The 22,527-nt window shown below is 48.8% G+C and overlaps 3 protein-coding genes across 18 annotated transcripts in view; 2 read left to right on the forward strand and 1 right to left on the reverse strand.

Annotated features, from left to right (window-relative positions):
• The window catches only part of MON1B (MON1 vesicular trafficking associated B), a 37,254-nt gene extending 31,041 nt beyond the window's left edge, over positions 1 to 6,213 (forward strand). For all 6 annotated transcript variants that reach the window (XM_077890883.1, XM_077890884.1, XM_077890885.1 and 3 more), the window contains 2 exons: positions 237 to 384; positions 2,783 to 6,213. In XM_077890883.1, the coding sequence (XP_077747009.1) occupies positions 237 to 384; positions 2,783 to 2,992 (358 nt within the window). In that variant the 3' untranslated portion in view covers positions 2,993 to 6,213. The remainder of the gene's footprint in view (positions 1 to 236; positions 385 to 2,782) is intronic.
• The window catches only part of SYCE1L (synaptonemal complex central element protein 1 like), a 72,452-nt gene continuing 53,897 nt past the window's right edge, over positions 3,973 to 22,527 (forward strand). For 2 of the 11 annotated variants that reach the window (XM_077890890.1, XM_077890892.1), the window contains exons 1-11: positions 3,973 to 4,180; positions 8,745 to 8,807; positions 10,410 to 10,514; positions 10,706 to 10,780; positions 11,338 to 11,385; positions 11,657 to 11,711; positions 12,917 to 13,000; positions 13,255 to 13,318; positions 14,114 to 14,183; positions 14,282 to 14,369; positions 14,571 to 14,655. In XM_077890890.1, coding sequence (XP_077747016.1) covers positions 3,973 to 4,180; positions 8,745 to 8,807; positions 10,410 to 10,514; positions 10,706 to 10,780; positions 11,338 to 11,385; positions 11,657 to 11,711; positions 12,917 to 13,000; positions 13,255 to 13,318; positions 14,114 to 14,183; positions 14,282 to 14,369; positions 14,571 to 14,655 — 945 coding nt within the window. Of the gene's footprint in view, positions 4,181 to 8,744; positions 8,808 to 10,409; positions 10,515 to 10,705; positions 10,781 to 11,337; positions 11,386 to 11,656; positions 11,712 to 12,916; positions 13,001 to 13,254; positions 13,319 to 14,113; positions 14,184 to 14,281; positions 14,370 to 14,570; positions 14,656 to 14,793; positions 14,917 to 17,067; positions 17,384 to 22,527 lie in introns of those variants that run through there. The other 9 variants (XM_077890899.1, XM_077890896.1, XM_077890901.1 and 6 more) reach the window with 9 other exon arrangements.
• Positions 17,558 to 21,813, reverse strand: LOC144310178 (uncharacterized). The gene is made up of 3 exons (XM_077890914.1): positions 20,718 to 21,813; positions 19,156 to 19,246; positions 17,558 to 17,806 (listed from the first exon to the last, which is right to left on the reverse strand). The coding sequence occupies exons 1-3, from the start codon at positions 21,155 to 21,157 to the stop codon at positions 17,564 to 17,566; spliced, it is 774 nt and encodes a 257-aa protein (XP_077747040.1). The 5' UTR covers positions 21,158 to 21,813; the 3' UTR covers positions 17,558 to 17,563.

Consider the following 22,527-nt stretch of genomic DNA (forward strand, 5'->3'; position numbering starts at 1 on the left):
TGGGGGAGGCTCAACCACCAACCTCAAGGAATCATTTATTCTGGTGAAGAGGGCCCCAGTACTCCAGGAACCCCCTCGTTTGCTGGGGAAGCTGGGCCTCCAACCACTGAGAAACCTCAAGTCTAATGGGGGAGGCTCAGCTCCCTCCTTTAATTGAACTCCCTAGACTAAGGGGAGACAGGCCAGCCAAGAAAGCCTCCCACTGACCTTGGCCTCCCCTCCCTCCACCACTGCAGCCCCGAGCTGGAGGCCCCATACAGCAGGGAGGAGGAGCGGCAGCGCCTGTCGGACCTGTACCACCGTCTGCACGCACGCCTCCACAGCTCCTCCAGACCCTTGCGCCTCATTTACCATGTGGCCGAGAGGGAGACACTGCTGGCCTGGGTGAGTCCAAGAGGGGTCTGAAAGACTTTATTCCTGACTTCAAGCCTCCTTTTCCTCCACTCTGTCCCCTCTGACCATGACAGGCACCATGAGTCACAGTATGCCTTCGCTTGGGCTATGCCTTGGCCGGCAGCGCTGTTCCTATCATTACACGTGTGTCTTTGAAACACATGAGAATTGCACACTCTACAAGCCTCCTGTACCACTCTTCCTTTCATTGTTACCCCATTAGCAACCAGTACAGTGTCTTCGACTTTGAAGAGGTCCCATAAACCACCATCAGTGTGCCCACTGCTTTCCCATAAGCCCTGCCTGTGCATGAGCCCTACTATTTATTTAGTTTTCCCTCTGGGAGCCCCAGCACTCGTGAACACTACAGGCTTGGTCCCAGGCTGTGCCTTCTACCTGTGTGTCCTCCCCTGAGGTCCTCAGGGCTCCTCTCCTCACTTCCCATGTTGAGGGTCAGCTATTCAGAGAGTTTGGCCAAGGTGACCCCATTGGAAACGGTACCTTCCCCAGGCTCTGCCATTTAGCACACATGTATTAAATCACTTATTGTATGCTTATTGGGTATCAGGCATTGTTCTAACCGCAGGATTTTATTATTTTTAAATTTTCATAACTTTCATTTTCAAGCAATTTTAGACTTGCAAAGATGCTGCAAAATGATACAAATAATTACTATAAGTAGGTCTTTCACCTAGTTTCTCCAGACACTAACCATGGGAGCTTATTAAAATCAGGAAATTCACATCAATACAACAACTAATCCACAGACTTAATTCAGATCTCACCAGTTGCCCCACTAATGTCCTTTCACTGGTCCAGAAGCCAGCCCAGGATCATAGGTTGGTTTATCTATTGTTATCTCCTTAGTCTTGTTTATTCTAGAATCCTCTCTCAGTCTCTTTTTTTTTTTTTTTTTTTTTTCTGGCATGTGCTTGGCACTTTTGAAAAGTACCAGCTAACTAGTTTGTACGATGTCCCTCAACTTAGGTTTTTCTAGTATTTTATCTTGACTGAATTAAGGTCATGCATTTTTTGGCAAGAATATCCGAGGAGTGAATGATGTGCTCTTCTCTGCATCTGATCAGGAGATCCACATTGTCAGTTTGTCCCATTGTTGATATAACCTAGATCACTTGGTTAAGGTGGGATCTTCCAGATTTCTCTAGTATAAAGTTAGTGTTTTCCCCCTTTATAATTAGTAAATATCTTGTGATTTTTGTCAGGTTTCTCTTTTACATCATACCTTCATGCACTCATTTTAATATCCATGATTCTTGTCTGCAATAGTTACTACTCTGGTGTTTGTCAGGTAGTGACTTTTGAACTCCGTCATCCATTCTAGGCATATTGGTTGAGATTCTACTACTATACAGAAGAACTTTTCCTCCCTCTATTTGTTGAATTTTTAATTTTATATCAGTATAGCCTCATGGATTTTTCTTTAACTCATTTGTTCATATAAAAGCCTTTTCTGTCATTTACTTTGGTACATGACAAAAGTATCTCGAGTTAGCCAGCTGGCCCCTGTGTCTTTTTGATACATCTCCATCACTATATGAGCATTCCAATTTTCTGGCACAAGATATTCCAGGCTCATCAAGTGCTTTCTCTATGCTAGTCCTGGAATCAGCCATTTGTCCAAGGAGCCCTTGTAGTGAAGAATGGCATTTCAAAACCAAAATATGGTAGGCCTAGGATTTTAAATTGAGTTGTCAGGGGATGATTCCCTGAAGAGATGGTATCTAAGGGGGAGGTGGCAGGCCATGTGGGTGTCTAGAGCGAGAGTACACCTGGCAGAGGGAAAGGACTGAGCAGATGCTGTGAGGTGAGACAGAACCTGGCTATCTTTGAGGAATAGCAAGGAGAGGTTAGAGTGCTGGAGGAGAGTGAGCAAGGGGGAGAGCAATGACAAGTGATACAGAAAGGTATAGTGACCTGGTCAAGTTAGGTCTCTCTGGTTCGTATATTAAATTGAATTAATCCTCAGATTATGCCCAGGCTACAAAAAATGGTAATAGGTATGGGGAGCTTAAAACCTTATATACAACAACTGCTCAGTAAATGTTAACCATTGTTGTTATACCTGGTCCACAGATGAGCAAACTGAGATCCAGGGAGTACACACACACACACACACACACACACACACAGCCAGCATTATCCAGTTGAAGTCACTAGATCCAGCAAATTCCTTGGCCTAGCTGAAAACCCCTAGCCCACCATGACAAAATATTAGTTTACCTATTAGACCAGTGACCAGGTAGCACAAGGTGGGAACCCTTGCCAGATGTGTTTTCCAAACCAGAGACAGGCATGGGGCTTGGGTGGGGTGGACAGGACTGGGCATGGCCAGCTCTGGCCCAACTGACTGACTCTTCTAAACCTGCAGGTGACTTCCAAATTTGAACTCTATACCTGCCTCAGCCCCCTGGTGACAAAGGCAGGTGCCATCTTGGTAGTGACCAAACTCCTGCGCTGGGTGAAGAAAGAAGAGGATCGACTCTTCATTCGTTACCCACCCAAGTACTCCACACCCCCACCAGCCCCAGCTGCTTCCACAGACCAGCCTTCCCATAATGGCTTATTCACTGGACCTTGAGAGGCAGAGTTCTCAGGTTGGGCAATGCTGAGAACTACTACCTTAGGCTTTTACCTTCTGTCTCCACCCTGGAAATGGGGCAGGAGGCACAGAGGACAGTCTGTTTCCACAGCTCCGTCATGCTCTACCACCTCTGGGACAGTCCTTAGGCCTTCCTCTGCCTTCCTCTCCCTCTGCCTCACCTCCTCCACTTGGATGATGTTCGCCTCTGTCAGGGGCTATCTCCTCCGGTCCTGGTACCACATCCCCTGTCCTGCATCAGGAGTCTGTCTCCTTGATGGGCTCTCAGCCCTGAGTGTCCAGGGCTGGCCAGGGTCCCGTTGAGTGGTCCACAGGGGCTCTGGAACTGGGAATGCATGGCCGGCCTGTGACTGGAACCAGCTTGGAGAGAGTTTCAGAAAGAAACAGTACATAAAAGACCTAAATTCAGTTCCTACAAGGACATTCCTTTGCCCTTCACATACTCCATCTTAACCCTGTCAGAAGTGGCCCCCATCAGTGTAACCTGCTGCTGACACCAGTGAGCACGTGGCCTCCAGGGCCTCGCTCCAGGACAGAGCACCTGACTTCACACGTGGCTGAGATCAGACTTTCTGTGTGGAAGGTGCACTCGGCTTTGAAGGCTCTTTGAACTCAACCGTGAAGTGCAGAAAACCTCGCAGTGGCGGTTATGCTAGGATTTGTGAACGAAAGGGGACTCGAACTCTGGGTACCACCGCAAAGCACATGTGCATTTGTCCCAGACTTCCACAACCTGCACCACACAGCACCCTAGAAAAAGGCCTCCCCAGAGTTTGTATGCGCGTGCGCAGCGCTCCCTCCTCGACCCATTTGTGCCCTGTTTTCCCTGCACTGGAGCTGGTGGGCCTGGGGGGTGTACGCATGCGCGCTGCCCCGGCTCAGGGCCGCGGGGCCGCTCGGCTGGAGCTGAAGCCTTGCTCCGGCGCTGGCCAACCGACCGGCGGGCGCGCAGTGCACGCATGCGCACCCGCAGCCTGGCGGGCGGGGGGGCGGGGGCTCGCACAGCGGGGTTGGTTGGTTGGTTGGGGTTTTTTTTGTTTTGTTTTTTTAGCAGTAGTCCTCCAAGGCGCACGCCAGCTCAGGCCCCGCGTTGGAAAATGGCGGGCAAGTTGGAGTCCTTGAGAATGGAGCCCCCCGAAGTCGTGGAGGAGGCTGAGGAGGCTGAAGGTAGTGAGGGCGAGCCGGCCTCTTCCCGGCCAGAGCAGGAGGGAGGGAGCCTGTGGCCCGTTACAGTTATGAGATGTAAAAGAGCAGTACTAAGAAATAAGAATTTAAGCTTTTTATTAAAAAAAAAAAAAAAAAACTTCACCAAAGGGGAGGCAAATAACGTGCATATTCTCATCATTCAGATCAACTCCACTTTATCAGGCACATTGGTTTAAGTGTTTCGAAGAAACAACTAGACATTTCAGTATGCATTTCTTCAAACAAAAAGGGGGCGGGACGTTGTCACAAAAATCGCCCTGCTCCTGCCACACCGAGGAAACGCAGCAGTAATTCCCCCAGGATCACTTCACACCCAGCTCATGTCACATTTTGCGTGGACTCTAAGTCCACTAGACTTAAGAATCGAGAATGGCCTCTCCCACGGACGGCTTCTTTTCTATGGGGCCCTTTGTCCAGAATGACATCCCACAGCCTATTGCCCTAAAGATGATTAGAGATTACTGCGTAGCTTGAAGAAGAAACCTTCCCAATTCGGTGATCCACTGCTATGCCACTAACTTTTTTTTAATTGTAGACATTTTTGGAATGTACCAAAGTACAGCATGGTGACGGCCCATGTACCCATCACTCTTGTTTCAGCAGCTCTGGACTGTGCCCTCCTTTGATCTATCTTTGTACCCCCTTCCTGCACACTCTTTAAACTACTGTATTAATAATAATATTTGGACTGCATCTTTCCAGATCTACCTATGCAGACATCAACAATAATTATGATTGTTCACTTGTTTATTGTTACTTCCCCAGCACTTAAAACAATGCCTGCTTGGCATGTAGTAGGTGCTCAGTATTTTTTTTTTATTTTTATTTTTTGGTATGAATAATAAGTGTCACACAACAAGCTCTCTTAGGTTAGGGTTACCCATCAAGGGCCAGCTTCCAACGAAGGATAGGCAGGAAGAAGACAGATGCAAATAGATCTCATTTATTGAGCACTTCCTATAGCACTTAAGATAGTCGCAACTATGCTAAAAACCATTTTAGTGTCAAGCTTTCAAATTAGTCAAAATTGAAGTTATGATTAACTTCACCAGCAATGGAGAACATTGAAAAGTATATAAATTACCATTTCTAGCCCCTTGGAAATGGCTTTAAAAAGAGAGGGATAAATCTAGTATTGATTACTCTGTAGGGAAGCAGACTCTCTTGCCTCACTCAGAACTGACCAGTAAAGGCTTTGCTAGAAGCAGTTTGGCAGAATATTTTTAGTGTCTAAAATGCTATTCCATATCTTTAGTCACCATGCTTGGTAATCATAGGATATGCAGATGTGTGGACCATGAAGGATCACTGGAGTGTTGTTAGAAGCAAAACACAAGGAGCAATCGGAAATGTCTAGATTTAGATATACCCATGCCCACTGTGGAATGCCTGGTGGACACTTTTTTAAGCAGTTGGAAAAATACAAGATAAAAATTTTTTAAAGAGTAAGATCGTGGTTTATTGACAAAGAATGAGCTTCAAAAATGATCATACTTTTATGAGAGAAAAGCAAGTTGGGATTTAAAGTAAAAGGGGCAGTGTCAACTAGAGCCCCAGATATATTGCACAGAACAATGTCTAAAGGCCTAACCAATCACTCACCACAAGGGACTACTTATATTTTTAGGAGCGTGCAAAGGTGGAGGCATTTTTGTGATTTTTTAAAAGATTTTTTCTTTCAGGAAAATGTAGTGCTATATAATGTTTAATAGAGAAAGTGAAATTTTGAAAGGCATCTGAGGATCATATATTAATATTTATCGATATTAACATCCCAATTTTGATGGTTATACTGTGGTTACCTGGTAGGGCCCCCTTGTATATAAGAAATATACACTGGAATATTAAGGAATAATGGGCCATGATGTCTGCAATTTATGGTACAGAAATGCTCACAGATGAGAAATCCAATACGCAGGCAAATAGCACTGTGGCCTTTTTCTACCACTTTTATGTACATCTGGAATTATTTCAAAATAAAATGTTAAAAGGGATTCATGCTGTACAGGCTGTTTTGTAATATGGATTTCTCAAAAAAAATTTATCAAGATGTCAGTTGGATTATTTAAGATTTACTGATCACTCATGATGACTAGGACTAGAAATGGAGAGGAAAAACACAGATAGATAGAGCTTTTGCAGAAATAGTTACAAAAGCTAGCTGTAAAAGCCGTGGGGACTCGAGATCACGATCCAAGCCGAAATCACATTGTCTGGGCACTGGATGATATTACATGATGATTGTTAATCTTGTCAGTGTGATTACAGGATTGGAGACATCTAAGAAAATGTCCTCAAGTAGTTGAGACTCTAAATGAGATAGTTGGGCATGAAATGACATAAAGCATAGGGCTTGCTTGAAAATAGCTCAGCACGGGCAAAACAGCTGAAGCAAATATGCGTGAATATTAATAGTCGTCAGATCTTAGCCATGCATAATCAAAGTTCATCATGGTGTCCTCTCTACTTTCATGTGTGTTTGAAAATTTTCATATGAAATATAACAAAACAAATAATTACAAATACTTCCCCTTGTTAATAAAGTAGCTTTAATTGTTTTGTTTCATTTCCAAATATTATGAGTATTATAAAAATTAAAAAGTCTCAAGAAGTACAGAACCTATTATTAGTGATTTTATTGGAAAAAGGCAGTAAGATTTAGAGCCAAGGAGAGAAGGGGAAGTTTCATTTCTAACTTCACATATTTCTGTAGTGTTTGAATGTTTTTTGGGTAAGAAAGTAAAAACAGGAATACATGAAATACACTTTACTAAAAGGTCTGAGTATGTTCATCAAACTGTTGACAGTATTTACCTCTGGGGAGGGGAGCAGCTTATTGAAGAAGGGGCTGTTGCTGAGAAGAAGCTTTTACTTTTTAGTCCATGTTTTTCTACATTTGTTTATTCTGGAATTAAAAATTCAAATGAAAATCAAATTAATGCATACTAACTTACAGATGATTTCAAACAAGACATGTAAAGAAAGTAAATATAGCACCAAACATTTTAACAAAACTTAATAAGCTTAGGTTAAAAACCCCTGACCTACAACATGGTTTTTTTTTTAAGACGTATTTATTTACTTGAGAGAGAGTGAGAGCAGGTGTGGGAAGGAGAGGAAGATGGAGAGAAAGTCTCAAGGAGGCTCTGCGCTAAGTGTGGACCTGAGATCATGACCCAAGCCAAAACCAAGAGTCAGACACTTAACAAACTGCACCACCCAGGTGCCCCTATAACATGATTTTTAGTGGCTGCAAAAAAATTTCATTCTATAAATGTGCTGTAGTTACTAAAATATCTTTAGGTTGCTTCCTTTTTTAAGATTAGAAACAATGAACAACTTCCCCACCATTACTTATTTCCTTGAGATAGATTCCTAAATATGGAATTTATCATCTAGAGGATTTAAATAATTTTTTGATATTTATTACCAAAAAGCTTGAAATGTAATCATGATTTTGCCTATCAGATTGGCAAATGAGGGCGTTAGCATATGTGGCTGCTAAGGATACGAGGAAGGAATCTTTTGTGGGCCTCCTTGAAACAGGTGGAAAACAAGTTCATAAATCTAGTCAAATTTAGTAGTACACATGCTCTTTAATCCAGCTGGTGGCCTAGGAGGAGTTTGTGGGGTTTTTTTTTAGTTGTTATAATTTTAAAAGTAATGCAGGTTCATGTTAAATACATACGGAAGTATATATGGTGAAAAGTGTCTTTGAGTCAGGATCTGATAAGGTCTTCTCCTTACAGTTGAATGATAGATGTGTCAAGTCCTTTTGATTTACTAGTTTTCCCCTCCCTCTTTTTTTTTTTTTCTTTGCAATCTATTTATTGAAGAAACCAAATTGTCCTGTGGAGTTTCCCAGCATCTGCATCCCCATGGTATCATTTAACATGTTTCTTTTTCTCCCCCTTTTATTTCTTCTGAATTGGTATTTAGGTCAAGAAACCTGGTAAGATTCCTGGACTGTTTTGTTTTGTTTTGGTTTGATTTTTGGCAAGAATCCTTCATAAGTGGTATTGTCTTCTTCCATGAGGAGGCTCATAACATCTGGTTGTCTCTTTTTGATGCTAGCAACAACCATTTCCTACACCCATCAGTTCTTTAAGAATTTGCAAATTGTGGCCTGTCATGATTTTTTAAAAATTCATATGCAATCTTTCTGCCCTACCGCATCACTTAGAACTTCATATTGATTTTAAACAGCAGCAGCAGCAGCAGCAGCAAAAGTGCATCCCCTCCTTTCACCCTGAATTTCATTTCACAAAGGGGATGCCTGTGGTGTTCTCTGACTTCTTAGGAGAAGTTGACCCTTAGTTCTGACTCATCCAGCACACATCATAAACCTCAGGGGCAAGGGACGAGGTCTTACAGCAACCCTGCTCTGGCTGGAAACCTGGCCCCCCAGCCTGTCCTCAGTTCCAGCTCAGGGGCTCCCCAGAACTCACTGTGCCTTTTCTTCCTCCCTTCCCAGATAGGCCTGGACCTTTCCTCCATCCTATAATTCTGGTTTTCATCTCTGCAGGGCAGACCAAGTCTTTGAAGATGACTGAAGACTTGCTGGCAATGGTGAAAAAACTGCAGAAAGGTCATGCATCTCTTTGTGTCTGAGGCTCAGTGTGGGGCTTTGAGGCAGGCACATGTGGTTCAAACTGAGTCCCCTTAACTCACGACCTGAGAAATTATCCCATTGTGCATTCTCCCCCTTATACAGTTTAATTCTTTGAACCAAAAGTACAGCTTCAAAATTCAAGAAGTATTAAGGAGACAGAAAAGCCTACTGTCTTACACATACACTTGCCATCCGTGTCCTTGGCCCAAGGGATAGCAGCAACTATTTTTAAAGTCTTAGTTTTTTTTTTTTCCAGAGATTAGAACACATACATATTGTCCTCCCTTTTTATATACAAACAGCAAATGTCAATGCAAATGATTGCACTTGCTTCGCTTGTTGAGGGGGCCTAGGAGCCAGCCTACATCCGGGTGGGGGCAGAGTGCTGGCTAGGTTTGAGGTTTGGCCCCCAGCCCAGCCCATCTGCAACTTAAAATACTATGATCCATTGGTCTGTTTGATCTGTTCCAAATAAAAGAGAACCCTCTTCCTCCAGCCCTGCACACTCATGACTACCTGGAGGAGTGCATTGGGGCTACTGCCTAGGCTAAAATTAGGTAGAGAAATTACAGGACTGGAAATGCAGAGTGACCATGACATTCTCGAGTAAAATGAAGACCCTCAGGAGTGTAAGTCATAATCAGCACCTTGGAGAGCATTCACTCTCCTAGCAGTCTCCGGAGATAGAGTTGGTGGCCTCAGAAAATCAAGGGCTTGAGTTTATTAACTCCAGAACTCCAGTCAGAGTTGGTAGTGAGACCCAGCAAGGGTTGGGAAGCTTTTGCCCCAAATCTGTGCTGCTGACCTTGAAGCCAAAGAGAGATGAGGAGGAAGTCTTCTCCATAACAGAGCCCAAAAATTGGGACTGTAAGAAGCTAGAGATTGTTCCCTAAAGAGAGCATGATCTCTCTGTCACTGGAAAGCTTTAAAGTTGCCACCCACAAGATGAAAACAGCATTGTCCCCATTTCTCAAATGAGGCCAATACCAGAGTCAGATGGGCAGTGACTGCCAGGCTTTTAACAGGGTGGAGATCACTGTCTCCCACTTCACTCAAAATTACATCTAGAAGCCTCCACCATGTCATGTCCCAGGAGGCCCTTTGTGATCTGTCAACCCCACTTTCCCCTACCTTGCCTCCTGGTACTTTTACCTTACTCATTAAACTCACATCAGCCCTTCTCCCCCCACCACCAGCCCCTTAGCCATTACTTTGGGCATGTGCGTTACTCAGTCCCACTGCTGGGGCTTTGTACTTGTCCCTCTGCCTGGCAGGGTCTCCCTACTCCCCACGCGACAAAACTGCAGGTTTTCAGGTAGGGCCCTTCCATATCAAGCACCTCTATCCTTTCACCCTTGAACCCCTTGCTTCACTTTATTTCCATCTGCAGCAGTTATCGCCACCCACATTGATAGCAAATATCTTTGCTCAATGTCTATCCCACCAGTGCAAAATGGAAGCCCTTGCAAGGGCTCCTTACAGAGCCCAGCACACAGCAGGCACTCAATAAATGAGTTTTGATTGCTAGTATCAGAGACACTGTGCCAACACTCACCCATCTCTATCTGCCTTAGACAGCCAGGCATCTGTCTTCTCTGGCTCAATCTTTCTTTCATGCTGCAGAGGGAAGCCTGGAACCACAAATTGAAGACCTGATTAACCGGATTAATGAGCTTCAGCAAGGTAAACTCCAGGACCTACACTTCCTAGCTAGCCAGGAAGTACCTGGACTTTGAATGCCTCCACTGCCTCATCTATAAAGTCCAGGCACCTTCACATTGATGAAAGAGGAGTGTGCAGTGTCATAGTGTGCAAGAGAATAGCAAAGTTAGAAGCTGCACTCACACAAAGTCTTCTTCTCTGCTTTTGCCCAGCAAAGAAGAAATCCAGCGAGGAACTGGGAGAAGCCCAAGCTCTCTGGGAGACCCTGCATAGGGAATTGGACTCCTGTAAGTGGGACCAAAAAAGGGACCCACAGATCTTATGAGCACCGTCAGTGTTCTCTGTACACCTCAGAGCTTTGCATCGGCTCTTCCCTCCATCTGCAATGCTCTTATCTGTATGATACCGATTGTCTCTTTGCTATCGCAAGTCACATTTCAGCTCTTAGCCCAAACTTTATTCTAACAGATCTACCTTGACCACCCCATCTAAATATGGATTACCACCTTCCCTCTGTCACTCCCACTCCCCGGCGTGATTTGTTTCTTCAGAGCCTTTATTTCCACTTGACATAGTGTATTTATTTCTAGGCATCTCTCCCATTATAAACCCCTGTGCATTCTGCAAGGGCTTCACTCCTTTGTCATCTACAGAGAATGTGGACACGGAGATGTGCATCAAGATGGTCCCCAATGGGAGATGGTTGAGGGTGGCAAGAAAAAATACCTCCCCTGCCCTGGCACTGTACCATACGTTCTGTAACTTTGATATGCCTTTGCATGAAGTTGCAATGGGGGCACAGAATGTGACCTCTGGAGGCTCAAAGTGTCACTGTGTTTTCCAGTGAATGAAGAGAAAGTGCATCTAGAGGAGGTCTTGAACAAAAAGCAAGGTATTTATCAGCTGCTCTGTCTTCATTGTTCTACCCCCATTCTACCCACAAGAGACCACATTTCCCAGAACAGCTAGAGGAGTCCCACTGAAACCTGAGTCAGGGTGTTTCACTCTCTGCTCAGACCTCTCCCTTGGCTGCCACCTGACTCAAAGACACTAACGGCCCCCAAGTGCCCTCCAATGTGTGATACAATGTGGGGCCCATTACCTCCACCCAGTCTTGACTCCCCAAGAGTTCACACAGGCTACCTTGATTCCTCTTCCTACAGAGGCACTGAGTATCCTCCAGTTGTACTGCCAAAGGAAGGAAAGTGGAGCTCATAGGTAAGAGGTCCTGCTCAATTTTTCCTCAACCTGAAGGAGGAGGGAGCAAGAGCTAGGGAAAATATACCCTGGACACACACTTTTCATTTTTTCTTTCCATAGAATAGAGTAGCTAGACAAGAGACTTCTCTGCTCATCTTTGATATCAGATGATGGTGTTGAGGTTAAGTCACTCATTTGATCATTCATTGTTCATTTCTTTATTAAATAAATTTCACTCACTGGTATTATTCTAAATCATTTTCTGTTGATTATTCATCTTTTCTACCATCCATTCATTTGTTTATTTATCTACCCATTTAGGCCCCCAGTCATCCACTTACTCACCTGTCCACCCACTCACCCATTCATCCACACATCTATGTAATCATTTTCCAGACAGCCATTATGTCTCCAGCTTTCCAACCAATCTTCCATCCATCCAATCATGCACTCATCCTCTCTCCATCTTTCCAACCACCCATTCATCTAGCTGATCATTTTTTCACCCAGTCATCCATCCAGACATCTATCCATCCTTCCAGCAATTCATTTCTTTGTCCAGCCATCATCCCTCCACTCATCATTTCTCCAACCAGCCGTTGTCTCTTCAGCCAGTCATTCACCCATCAGTTATTGTCCATCCAACCACCTATCCATCCATCTCTCCATCCTTCGAACCTTTCCTTAACACGTACTTGTAACCAGAGGTCTCACACCCTGGTGTACCATGATTTTAACTATGTGGGAAAACCTGATGATAAAGTAGGTGTATGCTTAACTACACTACACCACACAGACTGTCTGATGAGCAGTTTATGTCCATTTTTCTACCTAATCCTCACATTAATTACAGGAGTTAAGGACTACTGTTACCCTCCCACCACTATCACCATTTTACATATGAGGAAACAGATCCAGACTTGCTAAGTAACTTGTCCAGGGTCAGAGTGGAATAGCAGATCTAGGACTCAAGCTGAGACTTCAGAATCTATTAAGCTAAACTACTATACCCCTCACAGAGGTTTCTCGGGAAGGCATAGTTTGATGAGGGACAGGATGGACAGGGTAATCATCTCAATAGAGGCCCATAAAGTTGCACATCCAGTCACAGGAGAAAGGACAATGATGAAAGTTGTGAACAGACCACTGCCATTTCCCAATCCTGCTGAAGGAAGTGAGGGCTTATTCAGAGATATGACTAAGAGTTGTCTTTCTCCTTCCAGGAAGAACATGTTGCAGGACTGCACAGAGCAAATTTCTATCCATAACTCTCAGGTCGCAGAGAATTGCAGACAGAGGAAGCTGGGGTAACTGCTGGGGTAACCCTGGTCTATGGCCCAGCGTGGTGCTGGTTGAACATGGGAGTGGGGCTTGCATCAGGGAGTCTGTTGGAAGAGGAGCTATTGGAACCAAGGCGTGGAGGAAGAAGCCCATAAAGGGGATCCTAGGAGAGGGAGCACAGGGCAAAGATCCAGAGGCCTCCCACAGGACTCCCCAGACTGGGCCAGGCTGGCTGTCAGTCCTACCATATATCCTCTCATTCCTCGGTATTTGCCTGTAGGTTGCATGTTGAAGAACAGCTGGAGAATTTGATGGGCCAGCACAAGGAACTCTGGGAATTCCACGTGAGCCATCCTCATTGCCTCCAACCACAGCCCTTCCTCTCCTGGTTTCAGTATCTCCACTGACTGACTCACTGTCCACCCACTGCTCACCACAACTCCATGGGATAGTCCTTGACTCCTCTTCCTCTTACCCACCTACTAAGCTTTTCAGGTTTTACCTTAAATCTAGCCACCTCTTACCATGTCCCGTTGCCATGCCTGGCATCTTTGCCCAGATTGTTGCTAAGCATCCTGCTTCCTTCCTACTCACCTCGAGTTTGCTCCCTTTGCAATGGCAAATGGGAACCTTGAAGGCCATGGTCTGATCATTCCTTCATTCAACTAATGAATAAAGGAAGAGACAGTGAGGAGATAAAGGGGTCAACTATTTGCTGTCCCCAGGATGGCTGGGGGCAGGGAAGGCATACTCAGACTCTAAACAAAAAGATAAGTGGATCATGTAATGTCAGGGGAAGGTCTCTGAGCAGGTGACATCTGAATGCAGACATAAAGGAGGAAAACATGCAGGTATCTTGGTGCAGATGTTCCTGTTAGAAGGAGAGGCCAATGCCAAGGCCTTGAGGCTGAAGCGTGCCCGGGTTATTTGTAGGAGAGCAAGGGGAAGCCGGTGGAGGATGAGGGAAATGAGAAGAGATTTGCGAGGCACCCTGGGACGTGGAGAGCTTCTGGAGAGGAAATGCGTCCCCATCACCACCAGGCCACAGCTGGAACTGCACATCGAGTTAATAGTTGAATGAATGAATGACATAATTCGGGTAAGGGGACAGACGGACGGACAGGTCTCCTCTCTCGCAGATGCTGAAGCAGCGACTGGCCTGGGAGATCCGTGCTCTGCAGAGCAGCAGGGAGCAGTTGCTCACCGAAGGTGGGACGCCGGGCCGGGGCGGGGGGCGGTGGGGGCCGGGGGGGGGCGCGCCTAGCCCGCGGGAGCCGCGGGGGACCTGACGCCCCGGCCGCCCGCAGAGAGCCGGGCCCTGGCCAAGCTGGAGGACGTGGAGCGGCGGCTGAGCTCGGCGCCCGAGGCCCGGGGCGTCCAGGCGGTGGACGACGGGTGAGAGCGGCCGGGAGCCGGGGCCGAAGCAAGGAGCCAGGGGGCGGGGAATGGGCCGGCCCTGCCCCCCGCAAGGACCCGGCCCGGGACGGGGTCCGCGGGGCCTCTGGGGCGGCGCTGCTCGTCTGAGGTCCCCGGCGGGTCCTCCCCGCGCCGCCCCACCTGGTCCTCTTCTTCCTCCCCGCGCCCGCCGCTCTCCAGGCTGAAGGCGGAGCTCGAGGAATTCGGGGGGCAGGGTCCCGCCCAAGCCCACTGCGCCCCAAAGCACGGAGCCTGCGAAGGAGCGGTAGGGAGCCTGGCGATGGCGGCGAGGGGTGCCCCCGGAGCCCCCCGGGAGAGCGTCAGTGGGGAGCGGGGCGCCCCGCGGGGCACGGGGCACGGGGGGGGCAGCGGCCGCCGGCGCCCTGACTCGCGGCCCCCGCAGGCTGGCTCGGGCCCCGGCGCCCCCCGCGACGACCTGCAGCCGCGCCCAGAGCAGTAGGACCCGCCCGGAGCCCCGCGCCCCGCGCCCCGCGCCCCGCGCCCGCCCGGCGGCCGAGAAATAAAGGCAAGGATTCGGGCTTCCTCCCCTCCCGCCTGAGTCTGTGCGCGGCGCGGGGCGGGGCGGGGCCTCGGCCGGCTCGGGAAGCTCGGGGCGCCGCCGCAGCACCCCGCCTCCGCCGCCCCGCTCCGCCTCCTGTCTGTCCGCCGACAGGCGCCAGAGGGAGCGGGGCAAGACCCCACGTAGGGTCCTGTCTGTGCCCCGTGGTCCGGAGGCCATCCCAGCCTCTCCGGAGCCGAGCGCCGGCTGCCCCCGACCCCCTCTGACCTCCCAGCCGTCCCCACCCCCGACCCCCTCTGACCTCCCAGCCGTCCCCTGCCCCCCTCCCACTGACCTCTCAGCCGTCCCGATCCCCGACTCCCACTGACCTCTCAGCTGCACCCTGCTCCCCCCCGACCCCCTCTGACCTCCCAGCCGTCCCCTGCTCCCCCCCACACTCCCACTGACCTCTCAGCCGTCCCCATCCCCGACTCCCACTGACCTCTCAGCTGCACCCTGCTCCCCCCCATTCCCACTGACCCCTCAGCCACCCCTGCTCCCCCCATTCCCACTGACCCCTCAGCCGCCCCTGCTCCCCCATTCCCACTGACCCCTCAGCCGCCCCTGCTCCCCCCATTCCCACTGACCCCTCAGCCACCCCTGCTCCCCCATTCCCACTGACCCCTCAGCCGCCCCTGCTCCCCCATTCCCACTGACCCCTCAGCCGCCCCCTGCCCCCCCATTCCCACTGACCCCTCAGCCGCCCCTGCTCCCCCATTCCCACTGACCCCTCAGCCACCCCTGCCCCCCATTCCCACTGACCCCTCAGCCGCCCCTGCCCCCCCATTCCCACTGACCCCTCAGCCGCCCCCTGCCCCCCCATTCCCACTGACCCCTCAGCCGCCCCTGCTCCCCCCATTCCCACTGACCCCTCAGCTGCCCCTGCCCCCCCATTCCCACTGACCTCTCAGCCGCCCCCTGCCCCCCCATTCCCACTGACCCCTCAGCCGCCCCCTGCCCCCCCATTCCCACTGACCCCTCAGCCGCCCCTGCTCCCCCCATTCCCACTGACCCCTCAGCCGCCCCTGCTCCCCCCATTCCCACTGACCCCTCAGCCGCCCCTGCTCCCCCCATTCCCACTGACCCCTCAGCCGCCCCTGCTCCCCCCCATTCCCACTGACCCCTCAGCCGCCCCCTGCTCCCCCCCATTCCCACTGACCCCTCAGCCGCCCCTGCCCCCCCATTCCCACTGACCCCTCAGCCGCCCCTGCCCCCCCACCCCCACACACCGCACCTTCGCCTTTGGCACCCTGGCGGAGCACTGTTTCCTCTCCGAGCCTTTGCCCTGCCCTGTCCTCCTGTGGGGCCCCCTTCCCTAGGCCTCTAACAACTGTCGACTTCCTTGAAGGCTGGCCTGGGGGACCCTATTTCAAGAGGCACCTTGCACCAGGGTGTTGGCCATTTACTGAACACTCTTCACAAAATGCCGGTGCTGATCGTCTGCTACGTGCCAGGCAGCAGCATAACCTGTGAATTTAAATGGCGTGGTTAGACAGCGTCTCACTGAGGGAGGCAGTGGTGCCAGAGCAGGGGGGTGAGGGGTGCAAGGGAGGAAGGGAGCCCTTCAGGCATCTGGGGAAAGGTGCCCCCGGCAGGGAGCATGGCTCGTGTAACGGCTGTGGGGTGGGATCGAGCTTTGTTCTGTTTGAGAAACATCTGGAGGGAGATAGTGTGCTGGAGCACAGTGAGGTAAAGGGTGTGGGGGGGGGGCGGTTAATACTGGAGAATTGCTGGGGACCCAGCCACGTCTGGCCCTGTCTGTCTAGTCTGTGTGCGGGGTTCTTGGAAGGGGCTGACACACAGCAAACCCTCAGTATATGCTAGTTATCACCCGGATCCGCAGGCCTGCTGTCCACCTGCCTTAGGCCAGCCTCCAGGCATCTCTAGGGGACCTTTGGTGTCTCTGTGTCACACAGATGGGACAGCCTGGATATTATGCCAATTTATTATTTTCCTCCTAGATTCAAATCCTGGCTTCCCTGCTCACTGGCAGAGGTTACTCACAGTAACCTCAGCAAATTGATTAATGTCTCCCAAACACAACTGCCAGATTTGCAAAATGGTGATACCAACCTCGCAGAAATTACTATAAACCTAGCTAACTCCTTGCTCCTCTAGTGCGATTGCCTCCTGTGGGTACAGGATAAGGAGATGGTCGATTGCCTCCCAGGCTGAACTCTGAAGAGTGGAGACTGACCAGCCCTACTGTGCCTCCCTGGGTTCCAGTAAAAGGCCTGAAAACAACCCAGCCTGAAAACAGATGCCCCTTTCAGCCATCGCCTGGATATTTTTGTACATGCATGGAATCCACTGAACTTCCTTACATCTGAAGGCTACTGATGATTAATTTTTCATTGTTTCCATGTGCCCGTAGTTCTTATTCTTAACCATTTTTCTTCTCTCTCATATAAAATAAACACTGGCTTATTCCATATTCCTGGAGTTCCCCAAAAGTTCATACTTGGAGTGGTTGCTTCTTCACTCTCACACACTTCCCTTTGTCGTCTGCTTGTAGGTTAAGGGCAGTTGTCAAATTATTCCCCTCCACCCCCTCCCCGGGAAGGAAAGGATCAAACGGTGTTCCAGTCAGGGAATTCTTTTAGTTTTTTCATCTTTATTCTGTTGGGGTTGTGGGCTTGGAATGGGAGACTAAAAGGACAGGAGACCGATATTTGGGACTGTGGAACAGCAGTGTGAGAAGTGAGCCTTTAAAAGATGGAGTCGTAGATGGGAGCTGCACTGCCCAGCGTGACAGCTCCAGGCCGGCCATGTGGGGCTTCTGAGCACTTAGAGTGGCATTAGCTGGTCCAAACTGAGGCATGGCCCAAGTACAAAATGCCTGCCAAATTTCAAAATCCTGGAAGAAGGAAAAAAATTAAAATGCATCATTAACAATTCTTATGTTGATTACATATGTAAATGATACTATTTTGTGAGTAGGTGTAGTCATAATATTTAATGACCATACTGGCTTACATAAAATGTTAAGGTTAATTTCACCTTGTTTTTTCTTAATTTTTTTTAATGTGGCTAGAACATTCTAAATTACATGTTAAGTGACACCATATGATTGTCTTTCTCTAATTGACTTATTTCACTCAGCATAATACCCTCTAGTGTCATCCACATATATGTAAATGGTAAGTATTGGTCCTTTTTGATGGCTAATATCCCATTGTGTATATATATATATATATATATATATATATATATATATATACCACATCTTTATCTATTCATCTGTCAATGAACATCTTGACTCCCCGGTTTGGCCATGTGGAACATTGCTGCTATGAACATTGGGGTGCCCGTGCCCCTTCGCATCACTACCTTTGTATCTTTGGGGTAAATACCCAGTAGTGCAATTGCTGGGTCATAGGGTAGCTGTATCTTTAACTTCTTGCAGAACCTCCAAATTGTTGTCCAGAGTGGCTGCATCAGCCTGCATTCCCACCAACAGTGCAAGAGGGTCCCCTCTCTCCGCATCCTTGCCAACATTTGTTGTTTCCTGTTAATTTTAGCCATTCTGACCCGTGTGAGATGGTATCTCACTATGGTTTTGATTTGTATTTACCTGATGCTAAGTGATGTGGAGCATTTTTTCATGTGTCTGTTGGCCATGTGTAGGTCTTCTTTGGAGAAATGTCTGTTCATGTCTTCTACCCATTTCTTGACTAGACTTGTTTGTTTATTTATTTATTTATTTATTTATTTATTTATTTATTTATTTATTTTGAGTGTTGAGTTTGGTAAATTCTTTACTGATCTTGAATACTAGCCCTTAATCTGATGTGTCATTTGCAAACATCTCCCATTCCATAGGATGCCTTTTAGTTTGGCCTGTTGGCTTTTGATTTGCTATTTGTTCTCTTGGCTCAGCTAACCTCCCTCTGCCCCCTGCTTACTGCCTCTGTCTGCAGGGCTTGTATTCATTTCCTGTCATTTTTTTTCTCAGAACTTTGCTCCTTTGTCTTTCAAGTTCACATGTGAATGGCCCCGGGGCAGCTCAGCATTTGCAAAAGCTGAAGAGCATGCCTCAGGGAACCTGAGGTAGACTGGAGCCAACTGTGGGAAGCCCGCGAGGAGCCAGAGGGACTGGACGGGTTCCCACAGAGGGGTGGGTGAGGGAGAGTCCCAGCGACCTCAGTAGACATTCTGGGGTATTGCATCCTCTGCCCAGGCCATGGGGCAGGCTGGGCGACTGACCTGTGGGCTCCTGGTGCCAGACTGCTGGGCCATACACCTGCTCTGTGACTTCACCGGGTTGTTTAGCTTCTCTGAGCCCCAGGTTCCTCCCCTGTAAAGCACAGCGTTGTTGTGAGAGTTAAGGAAACAGATAATATAGAGAAAGTGCCTAAGACAAGACTTGGCACAGCAGGAGCACTCTGTTGGAGACAGCTACCATCATTACAAAGAATTTTCATATTTGCTTTGCGTCACCACTTGAGCAGTCCCCACAGCAATCCTAATCAACACCATAGGTTTCTGTCAGGAAAGGAAAACTGATGATCGCTTAACAACCAGGATAGAGGGGCACCTGGGTGGCTCAGTGACTGAGCTTCTCCCTTTGGCTCCCCATGATCCTGGGGTTCTGGGATCGAGTCCCACATTGGGCTCTCTGCATGGAGCCTGCTTCTCCTCCCTCTGCCTATGTTTCTGCCTCTCTCTCTGTCTCTCATGAATAAATAAAATCTTTAAAAAAACAACATAGAAAAACCAGGATAGAGCTACTATTCAAGCCCGGGGCTTCCTAAATGGAGTCTAGAATTCTTGTTCTGTATGCCACAGCATGCTGCATTCTTTCCTATTCCATCCAGGTTGGTCTGGCTTTTTTTTTTTTTTTTTAATTCAATCAATCAACATAAAATGTATTATTGGTTTCAGAAGTAGAGGTCAGTGACTCATCTGTCTTATATAATACCCCCCCTTTTTTGCTTCACTTTTTAAGAAAACAATTCAACTGAATAAAATTTAAAGATCTTACTGGCTTTCTTCAATGATTCATTATTGAGGTAGCATCCAATCTGGCAGATAGAAAGTTGCCCTGAGGAGCTGTACAAAGTGAAAGACTTCTAGGTTAAAGGGGAGCAGGAACGAGGAAGTTAGACCAGGCTAAAAAGAGTTGGTTATTGCAAAGTCACTTTATTTTAGGAGACGGTAGGGGTCTCTCAAAAAATGACCTAACTAGCACTGCTTTGCAACTGTCTTTTTGGTAGGTGCATAAGTTTTTTTTTTTTTTTTAATTTTATTTATTCATGATAGTCACAGAGAGAGAGAGAGAGAAAGGCAGGCAGAGACATAGGCAGAGGGAGAAGCAGGCTCCATGCAGGGAGCCCGACGTGGGATTCGATCCCCGGTCTCCAGGATCGCACCCTGGGCCAAAGGCAGGCGCTAAACCGCTGCGCCACCTAGGGATCCCCTGCATAAGCTTTTTTACCAAGTTACTACTTTAGTGATTTGTTGATTTTATTTTTTTTGTTTTTTGGACTTTTGATGCCAGCTTAGGCCAGTTTTCCCAGGATCCCATCTGCAGGCTCTGTAAGGAGTGGGGTGTCCCTGGGCTCTCATCCTTGAAAAATTGTAAAGGATGAAAAATAACTTTCCCTCTTCCCTTTATGGTGAGTGCTTGCCTGAGACCCCTTTTTCTCTAGGGCAGCTTCTAAATGGATAAGCTTATCTAGGTTAAAAGTTCTCCACTGAGGCCACCCTAATTCAGGATTCTCTTTGATATGTTTAACCTGCTTGTTCACCCTTAAAATTTCATTCACCTGAGGCCTCTGGCTGGCTCCACTCCAGCTTGAGTCAGACCCCGCTCTAGCCCGGTCCGGTTCCGGTTCTGATCCCTCTGAAGTGCTCGTAGGTCCCGCAGCCTCCTCACGACCCGAGAGGGCCCGCCCGGCTCCGTGGGCCTCAGAGCAGGAGCCCCTGGGGCCCCGCGGGTGCCGTGGCCGGTTGCTCTCGCTCCTGGGGGAGGCCGGGGCTCTCCTGGGCTACCGTCTCCGACCCAGAACCATCGAAGGATGAGCTGAGACACACTAACAGTCTTTAAGAGGTTATTTGTGCAAAAGTCCTTGGCGTCGCCCAGCATCCCAGTGGGGGACGGCAGGTGCTGGGCGTCGAGCTGGAAGGCTCTCAGCGCGGCCGGGCCTCCCTCGGGGCCTGCACGGGGCTGGCGCTCGCTGGCCCAGACGCAAAGCCCGGGAGGCATCGGACCCGTGGGATCCTCTCCCTTGCTGGCTTGGAGGCTCCAGGGCCCAGGTGACCAGGAAGGTGCGGCTTCTGTGAGCCCGGGGTCCGCCAGCTGTCAGCCAGCAGGGACGGCTTTCAGGCCCCTTGGCGTTGTGAGTACTTCCCATCAGCTCAGGAGCGTGTTGGGAAAGGGCCTGCGAGCTCGAGCGTAGGTCAGGTTTGCAGCCGCATCCAGTCACGGTCCCCGATTTTCTCTCTTCCTTTCATATTTTAAAATGTAACAAGGGCGGGATCCCTGGGTGGCGCAGCGGTTTGGCGCCTGCCTTTGGCCCAGGGCGCGATCCTGGAGACCCGGGATCGAATCCCACGTCGGGCTCCCAGTGCATGGAGCCTGCTTCTCCCTCTGCCTGTGTCTCTGCCTCTCTCTCTCTCCTCTGTGACTATCATGAATAAATAAATAAAATCTTTAAAAAAAATAAAAATAAAAAAAATAAAATGTAACAAGGGCTTAGATTAAGGACCGAAAAACAGGGGTGAACTTGTTGGCCAGCTGCTGGTCTAGAGAATCAACAAAACAATACAAGGAAGCTGAATTGCCAATGTCTGCCGTGTAAATCCACCCCCCGTGGCTGATCTCATGCCGCCAACGTGAAGTTTCTCCCCTCGGAGAACACGCAGTAGCATATCCTGTGATAAGCGCGGGCGTGAACAATGGGAGTAAAAAACCAACTGTAAGAGCACAGACGATAGTAAAATACACGATTTGGAAGGTGCCCTTGTTTTCAATATAAATTGTGAGTTTCTGTGATTGAATTTTTAATAAAAGCTGTGTTTAACAACCAACTCACGTGACAGCTGGCCCTGGGCCCCCAAGGACAGCCCTGCCTGTGCCCTCCAGACAGAAGGGTGTGTTCCCTGCTAGGAGTCACTCCCTTCAGCTGACTCGGGGCTACCTCCCTCCTACAGACCAGGGGCCCAGGGGAGAACAGTAAGAAAGGAGGAGCCTGAGTCCTTGGGCCTTAGAGCTGCCACACCAGGGCCACCTCTTAGGATCCTTGTCCAGGCAGAGGGGAAATCAGCTGCCGCCTTGCTCAGGCTCCCCCTGTTTGGGGTCTTGTTAGGACTCTTGGCTCTGTATTCTGATGCAGGCGGGGAACTCCTGGTTTGAATGAGGAAGCCTCACTCCTCAGAGAGGTCACTTACCTTCCCAGCATCATGGGGCTTAGCACTTTAGACCACACCTGCCTCCAAGCGCCTTGTGATTTGTTACATCCTGTGGCAGCTCCAATCACTGTCCTTAATCAGCGCAGGCATCCAGCTCAGCTCAGGCATGTGTGGAGGCGCCAGACTGCTCGGCCTGGTGAGCGGTCTCCTCTCTGGCGGGTTAAC

This window comes from Canis aureus, chromosome 3 (genome assembly GCF_053574225.1).
Source record: "Canis aureus isolate CA01 chromosome 3, VMU_Caureus_v.1.0, whole genome shotgun sequence".
Lineage (NCBI taxonomy): Eukaryota > Metazoa > Chordata > Mammalia > Carnivora > Canidae > Canis > Canis aureus.

Coding starts and splice junctions, on each gene's coding strand:
- LOC144310178 (XM_077890914.1), bottom strand. CDS start 21,157: ATGCCTCCCGGGCTTTGCGTCTGGGCCAGCGAGCGCCAGCCCCGTGCA. Junction 19,247..20,717: donor GAGCCAGCCAGAGGCCTCAG/GTGAATGAAATT, acceptor TGTGCTTTACAG/GGGAGGAACCTGGGGCTCAG. Junction 17,807..19,155: donor CTGGCACCAGGAGCCCACAG/GTCAGTCGCCCA, acceptor TCCTTCTTCCAG/GATTTTGAAATTTGGCAGGC.